We start from the raw sequence: 14412 nt of genomic DNA, 5'->3' as shown, positions 1-14412 counted from the left end.
TCCAGCCAGTATTAGCAGCCCAATAATTATTTCCATGCGACATGCTTGACACATGTAAGAGCTCCTCCTGCCTTTGTGGCAGTCACAGCTTTACATGCGACATGCTGTATTTCATCGCCACTTTAAAGGGGTCATATGACATTGCTAAAAAGACCATTATTTTGTGTATTTAGTGTAATGCAATGTGTTTATGCGGTTTAAGGTTCAAAAAACACATTATTTTCCACATACTGTACATTATTCTCTTCTTTCTTTGCGTGAACATTTGGGCGGCGTTATGCAAATCTTCCCACATAGTGAGGTAGACATGTGGGGGCGTGTTAGAACGAGCCGTTTTAGGTAGGTGTGGCTGACTCTTAACTTTTATAAAGAATATCTCTTTGGATTTGAGACTTTAGTCTTTACAACTTTACAGATCTTCTTTATGCACCAAGAGCTTGTAACACTCCAAAGAGAAAGGAAACATTGAAATCGCATCATATGACCCCTTTAAGGTGTGCAGAGTCTCATTTTTTGCAAGAAAAAGGAATGGAGTAAAGTAATAATAACACAATTGTTGCACATTTAGCACTGTGACGACTACGAACACACAAAAAAGAAGAGAGATCATGTTTGCATAATCATTGGCGTTTGCTTCAAAGTTGATTATTTATGGAAGCCTGTTTCCGCCATTTTTTTTTTTTTGCAATTGCAATTGCAATCTTACATCTGGCAATACTGACTTTTTTTCTCAGAATTGCAAGATCTAAACTAAATTGTAACAAAATAGTCTCTTTTCCCTCAGACTTTATAACACACAATTACAAGTTTATATCTCACAATTTTTTTCTCACAATTCTGACACAATTGCGAGTTATCAAGTCCAATTCTGAAGGAAAAAAGCTATTCTTATAATTAAGTTCATACCTCGCAATTTCTAATTTATAACTCACAATTGTGATTTTGCATCTTGCAATTCTGAGAAAAAAAAATCAATTTATAACTTTATTTCTCAGATTTTCGAGTTTAAATCTCCAAATTCTGAACTTTTCCGCGATTCTGACTTTATAACATGCAATTGTGAGTTTCATGCAATTCCGAGAAAAAACAATTGCGAGTTTATATCTCACAATTATGACTTTATTTCTCAAAACTGACGGTTTTATCTCACAATTCTGTGAGATACTGCGAGAAAAAAGTCACGATTACTTTTTTAAAAATTTTTATTCGGTGGCAGAAAGGGGCTTCTATAGTTAATAAATCGATGTATAAATGTAAATCTACCATGAAAAGGGAACAGCTTTAGATTCCTGGTTTGCTCTGCTTTGGAATGTGCTGTCAATACCATGTTATTCTCAATTCATCTGTGAATATTTAATCTTTTTGTAATCTTTGTTATATACTAGGCTGTATATAGAGTATATATTCAGCGTTCAGGCTCACGAACGCCCCCTCGACTGATTCATATCCGTATATTCTCATTGGGAAACAGGCGTGGAGTTTGAACATGCATCCACTGTGCTGAACACTGAATCTGTGTTTTCGCTTCACTTGCCTATATCTATTTTTCTTTTTTGTAAGATGCACTGAAATAATGCAGACTTTTGACGAGCGGTTCTGGAACCTAGACGTGTAACTGGCCACTTTATAACGAACGAAACTTAGACTATATTAGAGTAGGGATTGCATTATTTAGAATCCTGTATGTAATGTTATTATGGAAGATGTAATGTCCTTCTGTAAATGTAGTTTATTGTTGTTTTACCTGAAATAAAGTTTATTAATGCTTCAAACCAACCACTGTTTTCACGATCGATGATTTGAATATTGGCAATAGCATGTGACTAATATTTAACTATATTCACGAACTGAGATTAAAAGTAATGAATTTTGCACACTCTTAAAAATAAAGTTTTTTTAGTGGCATTGATGGTTTCATGAAGAACTTCTAAAATCAGTGGAATCTTTCCATTGCACAAAAGGGTCGTTTTATAAAGGAAAAAGGTTCTTTAGATTATTAAAATGTCCTTCACAAGAGAAGATGTCCTTTTAAGAACTGTTCACTGAAAGGGTTATTTGAGGGACCAAAAATTGTGGAATCACTGCAAAAAAAACAACAACTTTTGCAACCTTTATTTTTAAGAGTCTAAAAGCCACAAATCTGGGTGATTTCAGTTTACGTGATGGTAAATAGTCAAATTCCCTGCATGACACATTATCAGTGAGTTTCTGTGCATGTTTTACACGTCATCTCTTTCTGGTTTGGCCAGTCCAGTCTATCCCAGGATTATTCAGATCTTGTCTGAGCATCTCAGCTTTTCTGGATTCACCATTTCACCTGGTCATTTTCACTTTAAGTGAACCAAAATTAAAAGAAATTAAATGAAAAGTTCACAAGTCCTGTCTGAAATGATTTAGCTCGTACACATTTAAAATACTATATATTGTGTTATTTACTCTCCAATAGAAAGTCCAGTATGAGCGGCTGAACTGGTAGCGCATTTCATGTTTGTTAATCAAAAAATATTACACAATAAGACCAAATGGAAAATGGCAGAATGAAATCTTGACTCAGGCAGAAGTTGTTTTGTATTCAGCCAGTATCCAGACTCTTTAGTGAAGGCTGATTTTACATTCCCCTGTCAGAGCAAATCATGTTCCTCTCATTTCTCCTACAAACACTCACAGTAACCAATAGGAGGACAGCAGTCAGGGCTGCATGTTAGGGGCCGTCTCTGTTTTCTTGTATGGCAAGCAGATTTTTTCCATTGACTTCTCATGTATGCTGTCATTATTTATTGTGCTGAACTAGATGGGTATGATAGCAGATTTGATAAGTTGTCAACGTTTAAAGAATGCAAAAGAAATCCCGACACCCAGTGTCTTCTCTTTTACTTTTTGTTCTGATCTCTAAAGTCAGCAGATATAATGCGTTCCACTCAACAACTCTACAAACTCGAAGTGCAAACGTTAAAATACCGTTTAAAAAACGCGAAAGAAATCCCAACACCCAGTGTTTTTCAGTAAAGTTAGTACTCCATTCTGAATTTATATTGGTGGAAACATTGCTAAATATATTATACTTGGTAAAGCTATCAGATAAAATTAGTCCCATTCAACAACCCTATAAAGTCTAAGAAAGAACGTTTACAGAATGCAAAAGAAATCCCGACACCTAGTATCTTCTCTTTTACTTTTTGTTCTGATCTCTAAAGTCAGCAGAGATAATGCGTTCCACTCAACAACTCTACAAACTCGAAGTGCAAACGTTAAAAGGACGCAAAACGAACTGCAGGCGAACGAAATCCCGACGCTCCCTAACGCGAGCCATCTGCCCGTGAAGCCCCGCCCGCGTTTCGCTTATGAACAGCAGACAGCAGGGCGCCTGGAAACAGGTTTGAACAGCTCACAGAAACTCTGACAGACACAGCGCGACTCTTCATTCGCCTCTCAGACGCTTGTGTGGTTTTCTTCACGCGTTTCGCGATCCGCGTCCGGTGCGCCGCTGCACTTTCCCAAAAGTTTCCGTGCACCGATTTGACAGGACAAATCGACAAAGGGAGTTGGAGGGGAAGACTAGCGCTGGCTGGCGAGCTGGCTGTGAGGAGACAAACCGCAGAAGGAAAGTATGGCCCCGTGCGGTGCGTCCGCGCTCTTCCTGCTCGCCTTTGGAATACTGGAAGCGAGCGCGCAGTACGGAGAGCGCGGCATGTCGGTTCCGGAGCACGGCTTCTGCCAGCCCATCACCATCCCTCTGTGCACGGACATCGCATACAACGAGACCATCATGCCCAACCTCCTCGGCCACACGAACCAGGAGCACGCGGGGCTGGAGGTGCACCAGTTCTACCCGCTCGTTAAAGTGCAATGCTCGCCGGACCTCAAGTTCTTCCTGTGCTCCATGTACGCGCCGGTTTGCACGGTGCTGGAGCAGGCGCTGCCGCCGTGCCGTTCGCTGTGCGAGCGTGCGCGCCAAGGCTGCGAGGCGCTTATGAATAAATTCGGCTTCCAGTGGCCAGAGAGTCTCGCCTGCGAGTCGTTCCCGGTGCACGGCGGAGAGCTGTGCGTGGGGCAGAACACGTCTGAGCGGAGCGCACCGGTCAACCCGACTCCAGATATGACCCAAGCTACACCCGAGCATCCCAGCAAGGGGCGCTTTAGATGCCCAACTTCGCTTAAAGTCCCGCCGTACTTAAACTACCGCTTTATGGGCGAGGAAAACTGCGGCGCGCCGTGCGAACCCAAGAAACTCCACGGGGTGATGTACTTCAGCGAGGAAGAGCAGAAGTTTGCGCGCATTTGGATCGGGATCTGGTCGGTTTTGTGTTGCGCGTCTACTTTATTCACCGTCTTGACTTATTTAGTGGACATGAAGCGCTTTAGTTACCCGGAAAGACCCATTATATTCCTTTCCGGGTGTTATACGATGGTGTCCATCGCTTACATCGCCGGATTTCGGCTGGAGGACAAAGTGGTTTGCAATGAGCAGTTCGATAATGAGTTTAGGACGGTGGTGCAAGGCACCAAAAAGGAAGGTTGCACCATTCTGTTCATGATGCTGTACTTCTTCAGCATGGCCAGTTCTATCTGGTGGGTCATTCTAGCGCTCACTTGGTTCCTCTCGGCTGGGATGAAATGGGGTCATGAGGCTATCGAAGCGAATTCGCAATATTTCCATTTAGCAGCGTGGGCAGTGCCGGCCATCAAGACCATCACCATCCTCGCCGTGGGTCAAGTGGATGGAGATGTGCTCAGCGGCGTTTGCTATGTGGGCATCAACAGCGTGGACGCGTTGCGCGGATTCGTCCTGGCGCCGCTCTTCGTCTATCTGTTCATCGGTACATCGTTCCTCCTGGCGGGCTTCGTGTCTCTGTTCCGCATCAGGACCATTATGAAGCACGACGGCACCAAAACGGAGAAGCTGGAGAAGCTGATGGTGCGCATTGGCATTTTCAGCGTCCTCTACACGGTTCCAGCCACCATCGTGATAGCGTGTTACTTCTACGAACAGGCCTTTCGGGATCAGTGGGAACAGACGTGGAGCGCTCAAACGTGCAAGACGTACGCGGTGCCGTGCCCCGTGCACAACCCGCAGATGAACCCGGATTTCACGGTGTTCATGATCAAGTATCTGATGACCCTGATCGTGGGCATCACGTCTGGATTCTGGATATGGTCTGGAAAGACTCTTAACTCGTGGAGGAAGTTCTACACGAGACTGGCGAACAGCAAACAAGGAGAAACAACAGTGTGATTTAACTGCTTTTTCATTACTCACTTTTTCTGATGGAGAAAGCAACTGTTTAAAGGACGCCCTTCGCGTTGTACATAAACATTGTGATTTTTATTTTTTTTTATTTTGTAAGTATAGTCTTTGTATTTAAATCTCACTTGGATGTTCTTTGTTTAATCAAAGGGACGTTTTTTTTTTTTTTGGACAAACCGTATCGTTCTGGAGATTATTTATGCCTTTTCTCTTGGATTATTCCGGGTGGGGATCTGTTTTTTATGCCTGTATGTAAAACTGTGTCTTTTTTTATCGGCATCAGTATTTCCACGGGCAAATATTCAAACTTTTTACATGCAAATAATGCAGAAATAACAATAATAATGTGTGTGAATTGTGCACCCAGCACTTAAGGCTGCATATCATGGGAAGAATTGAGCTTTAAATTAAAGCTTTGGGAATGAGATCAGTTGAATTATAGGACTTGAATGTTTTATGGAGGCTGAGACTAGGAGCTAGAACAAAAACTGCAAGTACCCATGGTTGAGATGTGTTTAACCCAGCCTTAGCCGGTTTGCTGGTCTCCTGTCCTGGGCTTGGACAGCAGCAGTCTCAGGCTGTTTTAAGATGTAAAGTTAAGTGCCTTTTTCAGTTCAGAGCAGCATTGGGGTCAGGCCTGCACTTGTGTTTAACGCAAAGAAATGTATACATGTTTTTCTTCAGTCTGTAATGAACTTTGGTGATGTTTCTGAAGGGTTTCTGTTCTCCTTCGGCTCTTTTGCACAGAAGTACCTCTAAACATACAGCTAGAACAGGGTGTTTGCAATGCACTTCTCAAATAGTGTAATGTCTGTGTTGGTATCATAACTAATCCATGATGTGAAAATCAGGATGTAGACTTTCTGATGCATACACTCTTAAAAATAAAGATGCTTCAAAAGGTTCTTTAAGCGATGCCATAGAAGAACCATTTTTGGTTTAGAACACCTTTACTTTTGCATTTAGTACATATACATACGTATATATACACACACACACACACACACACATATAAACACACACACTTTCCTTCAAAAAAATGCAAACATTTCGTTTATCTTATAATGTCCCATTCTAATACACAATGCATGCCTCTGTACTATTCAGCCATTAAAATATTACACAAAGAACAATGGAGAGCAACAAGACCTCAGAAAGAAAAGTGAGTATCCTACATCTTCAACCGGATGCATCCACACTGTGCTGCCTGTGAATAGATTCCTGTACAAATGTTGCTGATTACTACTCTCTCAGGGACGACCCTTTTCTCCCTCAAAGGTCTGACTATAATGTCTCTGCATTCCTCCACATACACTGACTGCTGTAAGCATGATCAGAACAGAGATAGAAAGTGCTATCAGCACACAAACATTATCGTTTATTCAGATATTAAATAAGGACAAAAATGACCCTTTTGTTACGATGAAAACAGACAGGGACTGTGCCACCATTTGTCATTGTGCCAGCAATTTTCATAGTATACAATTCCAAGATTATTAGAAAGCTAAATGGTTATATTATTGTTGTTGTTGTTATTATTATTAAATAATTAAAATCAACCATCGTAACAAGACACTTTCAGTTACTTGGTGCACATGGAATACCATGAAGTAGGACTAAGCTTACACACTAAAGTTACACAGTTGATTTATAAGCTAATAATAAGCAAATAATAATTATATCTTATTATATTATTATATCAAACCTGGAATAAGACGTGGATTTGGGGAGAAAAATTAGATACTAGTGAATTATTCATGAGATATGTTGTAATTTAATCAGGAGAACAGACAACAAATGCACAGTATATGTTGCCTTTTTTTTCATATTGTTAGAGCAGATTACAAAGGAAAAAAGAAATAATGAGGAGGAAAATAATGCAGCAGACGGAAAAGAGCTCTTGCCATAGATATTCATCTTATATCGTCACATTAAAATACCAAGTGTAAAATAGAACATGGAAGAACTTTCTTAACTTATTCGGTCAAACTGACAAATATGGATTATTTGTAGCACAGTTTAATAAATTGAAATAATTTCAGTCTTTTTGAGTGGAACTTCTCCTCTCAAGCGCCTCCCATAATTTAAAATGCAGTATACTCTTAAAAATAAAGGTGCTTCAAAGGGTTCTTTAAGCGATGCCATAGAAGAACCATTTTTGGTTCCACAAAGAAGCATTCAGTCAAAGAACATCTCTTTCTTAGCTTTTTATAATCGGAAGAACCTTCTTTCGCCACAAAGAAGCTTTTGTGAAACAGAAAGGTTCTTCAGATGTTCTTTATGGAACCATTTAGACAAAAAGGTTCTTCTATGGCATCATGAAGCACCTTTATTTTTACGAGTGCATGTGTAGAGGTAAATCGATATATCGGCCGATATTTGGCCCTTTTGAGATGATCAGCAGCAATAATCACATCTGCTTGTCCTGTGTATCATTTCCAAAATCTACCAGCAGGCCTCTTGATCGATATTGCAGTTGGTTTTCAGATAATTTTATTGATTTTTATTAGCACTGTCAAATAATTAATCGTTATTAAGCACGTCCAAAATAAATGTTTTTGTGTACATAATATAAATGTAGGTATTTTTATTATGTATAGATAAATACACACACATACAGTACAGTATATGTTCTGAAAATATTTGCATGTGTTTACATGTATATATTCAAATTCATATAATTTATATTATATATAAATATATTTAATGTATAAACATAGCATAATTTTCTTAAATGTATACATGCATGTGTGTGCATTTATATGTACATAATATAAGGAGTACACACACATGTATTATGTAAACAAAAACTTTTATTTTGGATGCAATTAATCGTTTAACAGCACTAATTTTTAAGTAATATCGGGTGTATATCGGTCTGCGCTCTGGTTATCAGTATCAACATAAGTTATTAAAAAACCCAAATATCCCCAAAATACCCCCCCAAAAAACTATATTTGGCCCTTTTGAAATGATCAGCAGCGATAATCATGTCCGCTTGTCCTGTGTATCATTTCCAAAATCTACCAGCAGGTCTGTTAATGGATAATGCAATCGGTTTTCAGACATTTTTAACTGATTTTAAGTTGTATCGGTTGTATATCGGTCTGCACTGTGGTTATTGGTATCAACATCAGCTAATGAAACCCCCACATCGCTCAAGCACTACATAAGATTAATTCACATCATCCTGTTCATAATTCTTCAGGGTTTGTTGTGTCATCATGTGCTTTTTTAAAAGATGCCCTTTACTGAACATCAGATAATGTTGATTCTTGATTGTTTATGGTGATTATCTCATGCAAATGAATGTTTTTGTTTTCCCAAAGGAATCTCTGTTTAAGGTGATTACAGAAAGCACTGGTAGATAGAGGCCTGCTCTTAAACTCCTGTTCTTGTGAGATGCGATTGCATGGATCTGAGATGTATTTAATCACGCTAGCATTGAAGCCTATATTTCGGTTTTCTACACCGGTGACATCTGTTGTTTTCTTCTTTCTCATACTTCTGCTTGTGATGCTATTAAAAACCCTTTATATTTATAGACAATAGTTTATATATTATTCACTTCTTTAAAGAATAAACTTCACATTTGTACAAAACGTCCTTTTGTTATGGCAAGTAAGTTTGTTTTGATGGCTGATTGTTTATTTTTAGATTTTAATTCATTTATTTTCTTAATGCTGTCTCTTGACTTTGCTATAAGGCCTGCTTATGTTTCTATTTATTCTAATTATTATTATTATTTAATGATATTTGTCAGATTGAAGCAGTTTTCAGTAACTTCAGTTTAGCTAATGCCTAATGCATTGGGTATCATGAACTAACAATGTTTTTAATGCATTTACTAAAGGAATAGTTCACCCAAAATTGAAAATGTGCTCACCCTCAGGTCATCCAAGATGTAGATGAGTTTGTTTCTTTATTAGATTTGGAGAAATGTAGCATTGCATCACTGTCTCTGCAAGTGAATGGGTGCCGTCAGAACGAGAGTCCAAACAGATGATAAAAACATCACAATAATCCACAAGTAATCCACAGCACTTCAGTCCATCAGTTAACATCTGGAGAAGACAAGCTGCATGTTTGTAAGAAACAAATCCATTGTTAAGAAATGTTTTACTTGTTTAGAGCTGATCTGTGCAGATTTCTCTCCTGATTCAGACCAGAACACTTTTTCACTGGAGGAAGCGTTGTTATGGATTATGGATTCTTATTTGAGTTAAAAACATCTTAATACTGGATTTGTCTCAGTGTTTGTCTTCTCCAGATGTTAACTGATGGACTGGAGTGCTGTGGATTACTTGTGGATTATTGTGATGTTTTTATCAGCTGTTTGGACTCTCATTCTGACGGCACCCATTCACTGCAGAGCATCCATTGCTGAGACACTGATGCAATGCTACATTTCTCCAAATCTGATGAAGAAACAAACTCATCCTAATCTTGGATGGTCAGAGGGTGAGGACATTTTCAGCAAATTTTCATTTGTGGGTCAACTATTTTTTTTAAGTTAATTCATAAATGCACTATTGTCCATTGTTAGCCCATGATCGCTCATAATGCATGCATGAATTAACATTAAGAAAAACATTTAAATGCAAACTTAAATGTCAGCTTGCTGTATCTAACGTTAACATATTCAATCATATTGTCAAGTGTTACCTTGACTCGTGAGGTGTTTGGTTATGTAATTCAGGGCAGACTGTATACTGCATATGGCTGCAGGTTATTTGTGTTTTTCAAACAGACCATAAATGCTCATTGTCCTCTAAAGTGTTCAGCTCCTCTCATGTCTATTGAGTTGAACAGGTCCGGTCCTGCTCTCTGGCTGTTGAGAAACTCTCAGCAGTACATACTGTCACATCTGAGTCAGTTCATTGAGCAGACTGTGATACGGCTGTCATCAAAGCTGTGTGCTGCTATCAATGCATTATTGACTGAAAATCTTCCCCTCCACCGAAGCTTTGGAAACTCATTCGCTTCTTCAAAAATTACATCACACTGAACTTGATTTTCATGTGTTAAATTAAAATATGCAGCATCACAAATGTGACCCTGGAGCACAAAAGCAGTGTTAAGTCGCTGGGGTATATTTGTAGCAATAGCCAACAATACATTGTATGGGTCAAAATTATACATTTTTCTTTTATGCCAAAAATCATTAGGATATTAAGTAAAGATCATGTTCCATGAAGATATTTTGTAAATGTCCTACTGTAAATATATCAAAACTTCATTTTTGATTAGTAATATGCATTGCTAAAAACTTCATTTGAACAACTTTAAAGATGATTTTCTCAATATTTAGATTTTTTGCACCCTCAGATTCCAGATTTTCAAATAGTTGTATCTCAGCCAAATATTGTCCTATACATTAATGGAAAGCTTATTTATTCAGCTTTCAGATGATGTATAAACCTCAATTTCAAAAAATGGACCCTTATGACTGGTTTTGTGCTCCAGGGTCACATATGAGATCTGAGGGGAAGATAACCGTCACAAAGCATCATAAATACAGTGCACAAGTCATGCTGTCATGCTTTTATGTTTTATTGACAGTTGTGGTCACTGTAAAATGTTTTATGCTGAAGAGCTCCTTTTGTGTTGAAAGTCATACATGGAGATATTTATATACAATTAAATATATGTTTCATTTAAGCCTATAGGTTTAAATTAATCGTACTTAGATTCTGTCTAGAGAATACATGCGTGTGTGTGTTATAAACGAACATACCATTACATTTTCCAGCCTGGAAACCCCTTTCCGGGAAACTAGCCAACTCATGGAAAAATAAAAACCACACAGATATTAAATTTCAGCCTGTTAACTCCAGGCACTTCTGCTCTGACATGAAGTTTCTGATGCAAGCGAGAAAGAATAAGTCTGTAAGGATATAATGGATTCAGGAGTTCCTGTCTGATTCAGAATCTGAATAGAGATTAGGTGTAATTATCTGACATACTTTGCCAAAACGCTTCATCAAGTGTTTTCTGTGGTATATCTGACCTTAAATTACTTAAAGACTGCTCTTGTTCCCTGTAATCATCTCATAACCAGAGAAAACGCAGATAGATTAGAAAAATGTTTCTGATGGATGCAGAGGTCGAAGCCAAAATTATTATAGTTAACTAAAACTAAAACCATAAAAAACTTTACTTGTTGATTATATACTAAATAAACAAACTGAAATATAATTAAAATAAATAAATAATTTCAGCTATTTGCTAAGGCTCCTTTTTATTTAGTTTACCTTGATAACTAAAACTAATATAAAAAATTAATTGAAAAAACCTTTGAAAATGGTGTAGAAACAATTTTCACTCATAGATTGCTAGCGCGTCACAATTATTTAACAAAGAAACAGCAAATAAATTGTAAATTGAACATGAACTTTTAAAGTAGAATGATTCAAATAGTATTTTCTTGTACTCCACTAATATTTAGTTTTATTTTTACAACTTGGATAGACATATTAAAAAAATAAAATAAAACTAATGCAACAGTTACTAAAACTTCAAATAAAATTAACATGATAACAGGAAAAATAAAAATGAATTCAAAATATTAATAAAAACTGTAGTATCTCAATAATACTTCACTGCGAATAACTAATTTTCACTCAGAAATTTCACAAATAATTACAAATAAAGGACAAATAACACATTGAAATAAACATGAAATTTTTAAGTAGCAAAACTATTAACTAGAAATAGTATTTGAATATTGTAAAATGTGCTCCAATAATCTTGTTTTATTTACAACATAGAAAATCATATTATTACAGTGTATAAACATATTTAAAAAAATATATAAAATGACAAAAAAAAAAACAGAATTACTAAAACTTTCAATTAAATTTAAATGAAAACAAAAAATAATATATAATATTTATTTAAATATATAAATATTTAGTATATGCTGTAGAAGTGGCTGTTTAACGTTATAAATAAAATAGATTATTGGAATACTTTTTTAAAATACTATTTCAGTTTTTTATTTCAAAATTTCATGTTTAATTCAGTGTTACTTGCCTTTTCTTTGTAATAGTTTATAAAATGTACTAGCGATTTCTGAGTGAGACTTGTTTCAATACCATTATTTTTTTCATTGCATGAAAATAAAAACTGATTCAAAATATTAATATAATCTATAGTGGTATATCTCAGTGATACTAAAATAAGCTGATGATGGCGGCTTCATCACTCATATTCATTCAGCTGCACAAATCTTAAATCCAAGTGAAAAATGTTTTTACAAATATGTGACCCTGGAGCACAAAAGCAGTCTGAAGTCGCTGGGCGATATTTGTAGCGATAGCCAACAATACATTGTATGGGTCAAAATTATACATTTTTCTTTTATGACAAAAATCATTAGGATATTAAGTAAAGATCATGTTCCGTGAAGATATTTTGTAAATGTCCTACCGTAAATATATCAAAACTTCATTTTTGATTAGTAATATGCATTGCTAAGAACTTCATTTGAACAACTTTAAAGATGATTTTCTCAATATTTAGATTTTTTTGCACCCTCAGATTCCAGATTTTCAAATATTGTCCTATCCTAACAAACCATACATCAATGGAAAGCTTATTTATTCAGCTTTCAGATGATGCATACATCTCAATTTAAAAAAAATGGACCCTTATGACTGGTTTTGTGCTCCAGGGTCACAAATGGGTTTCTTGATTTATTTCCTATGTTCAGCTTATAGTGCGGTGCATGCATACTGTGCACAGAGAACGCTGAAGGGACTGTTTTTACAGTTTCTGTGTGTAAATCCGTGTTGATATTTCATTCTCAGCGAGGATCATTATGCTGCTCTGTAATTAAAGTTTCCTTTAGCCTGCGGAAAAAATGACAAGTAATACAAACCCTCCCTCCATCCTAAAGCTGCGCGCTCTTCTGTTTTATGAATAAAGAATCCATCATGAATATTAATGTTGTGCAGCTCGTGTTCTCTTGTGAGCGAAGCTACCTGGAGTTAATTTGTGTGATTGTGCCACAGGCAGATCCGCTGCTCATGTCTTCAGTTTGCCATCAAATATTCCTCTTTTATGTCGTTGATCATCATCTTAGAAACAGCATCTTTAATATCAGCAGATCTTACCAGAAAACTAGGACTGTATGGAACTTCTTAGTTTCGCTCAGAATATAGTGTATATACTGTACATCTTTATTTGACCCTCTAGCTCTAGCACTCTCTATTCTAATTCTATTTTTTTTAAACTAAAACTATTCTTTTTATTCGTTTTGTATTCTTTTTGTTTTCTTTTTATTTATTATACAATTAACAAAAAGCAAAAAAGGCCTCTAACACTAGCTTGCTCTATTCTTTTTCTATTCTATCTGTTTTCTTTTTATTTATTATAGAATTTTAAAAATAACCTTGCTCTAACTGAAACTTGTTATAGCACCTGCATATCATTGCTCTTTTGTTGATTTTGATTGATTCTATCGCTTTGGATAAAAGCATCTGCTAAATGACAAAATGTAAATGACTAAATATTGTCTGTTATTGTTTATATTGCATCCGTTTAACATCTTGGAGATTGTGCAGAAGTTATGTGTTTTTAATTGATTTTTGTGTAAAATGTCTAAGCGTTTTCAGTGCAATTAAAGAGAGAAAGAAAGAGACGTTTACAATCCCTTTACTAATAATTGCATAAATAGTATGCATACTAAATACCGCAGAAATAGCAGTAACATAATATGCTTTTGCAAACCAATGGAATGGCAGCTTTTATTTATTCATTTACATCGTATTTCTGTCCTTTTTCCTTTCTCTTGATTTATGAATTATACAAATGTATTTATTTATTTATTAACTTGGGCAAATTTATAATAATGATGTTCCTACCATAAAAATGAAATAAAAAATAAGTATTTAAGTTAATGAATAAAAGACATACCAGTAGAACTACCCAATTAAATAATAATAATAATATAATGAAAATGAGTTTAAAATGTTTATTTAAAAATGTCATAAAAACATTAATCGTATACATACAATAGAATACATGCAAATTTAATAGTATATTGTTTCATTTTAATTTATTAATTACTAATAGAATTATTTTTAAATTGTTTAAATTTTATTTAGAAATTAAAATAATTTAACAATTTTATGTAAAAATGTCATAATGTGAATGATTTTGTT

General features: G+C 36.0%; 1 protein-coding gene across 1 annotated transcript; it reads left to right on the top strand.

Moving 5' to 3' along the window:
- Positions 1 to 3370: 3370 nt before the first annotated feature.
- Positions 3371 to 6157, top strand: fzd1 (frizzled class receptor 1). The gene has a single exon (XM_016466901.1). It carries the CDS (start codon positions 3608 to 3610, stop codon positions 5231 to 5233), a length of 1626 nt encoding a protein of 541 aa, XP_016322387.1. The 5' UTR covers positions 3371 to 3607; the 3' UTR covers positions 5234 to 6157.
- The last annotated feature ends 8255 nt before the right edge of the window (positions 6158 to 14412 follow it).

Source organism: Sinocyclocheilus anshuiensis, unplaced genomic scaffold (genome assembly GCF_001515605.1).
Source record: "Sinocyclocheilus anshuiensis isolate Anshui unplaced genomic scaffold, SAMN03320099.WGS_v1.1 scaffold480, whole genome shotgun sequence".
NCBI classification, from domain to species: domain Eukaryota; kingdom Metazoa; phylum Chordata; class Actinopteri; order Cypriniformes; family Cyprinidae; genus Sinocyclocheilus; species Sinocyclocheilus anshuiensis.
Note: the sequence above shows the minus strand (reverse complement) of the source record. Positions and strands in the feature narration are given on the sequence as shown.

Coding starts and splice junctions, on each gene's coding strand:
- fzd1 (XM_016466901.1), top strand. CDS start 3,608: ATGGCCCCGTGCGGTGCGTCCGCGCTCTTCCTGCTCGCCTTTGGAATA.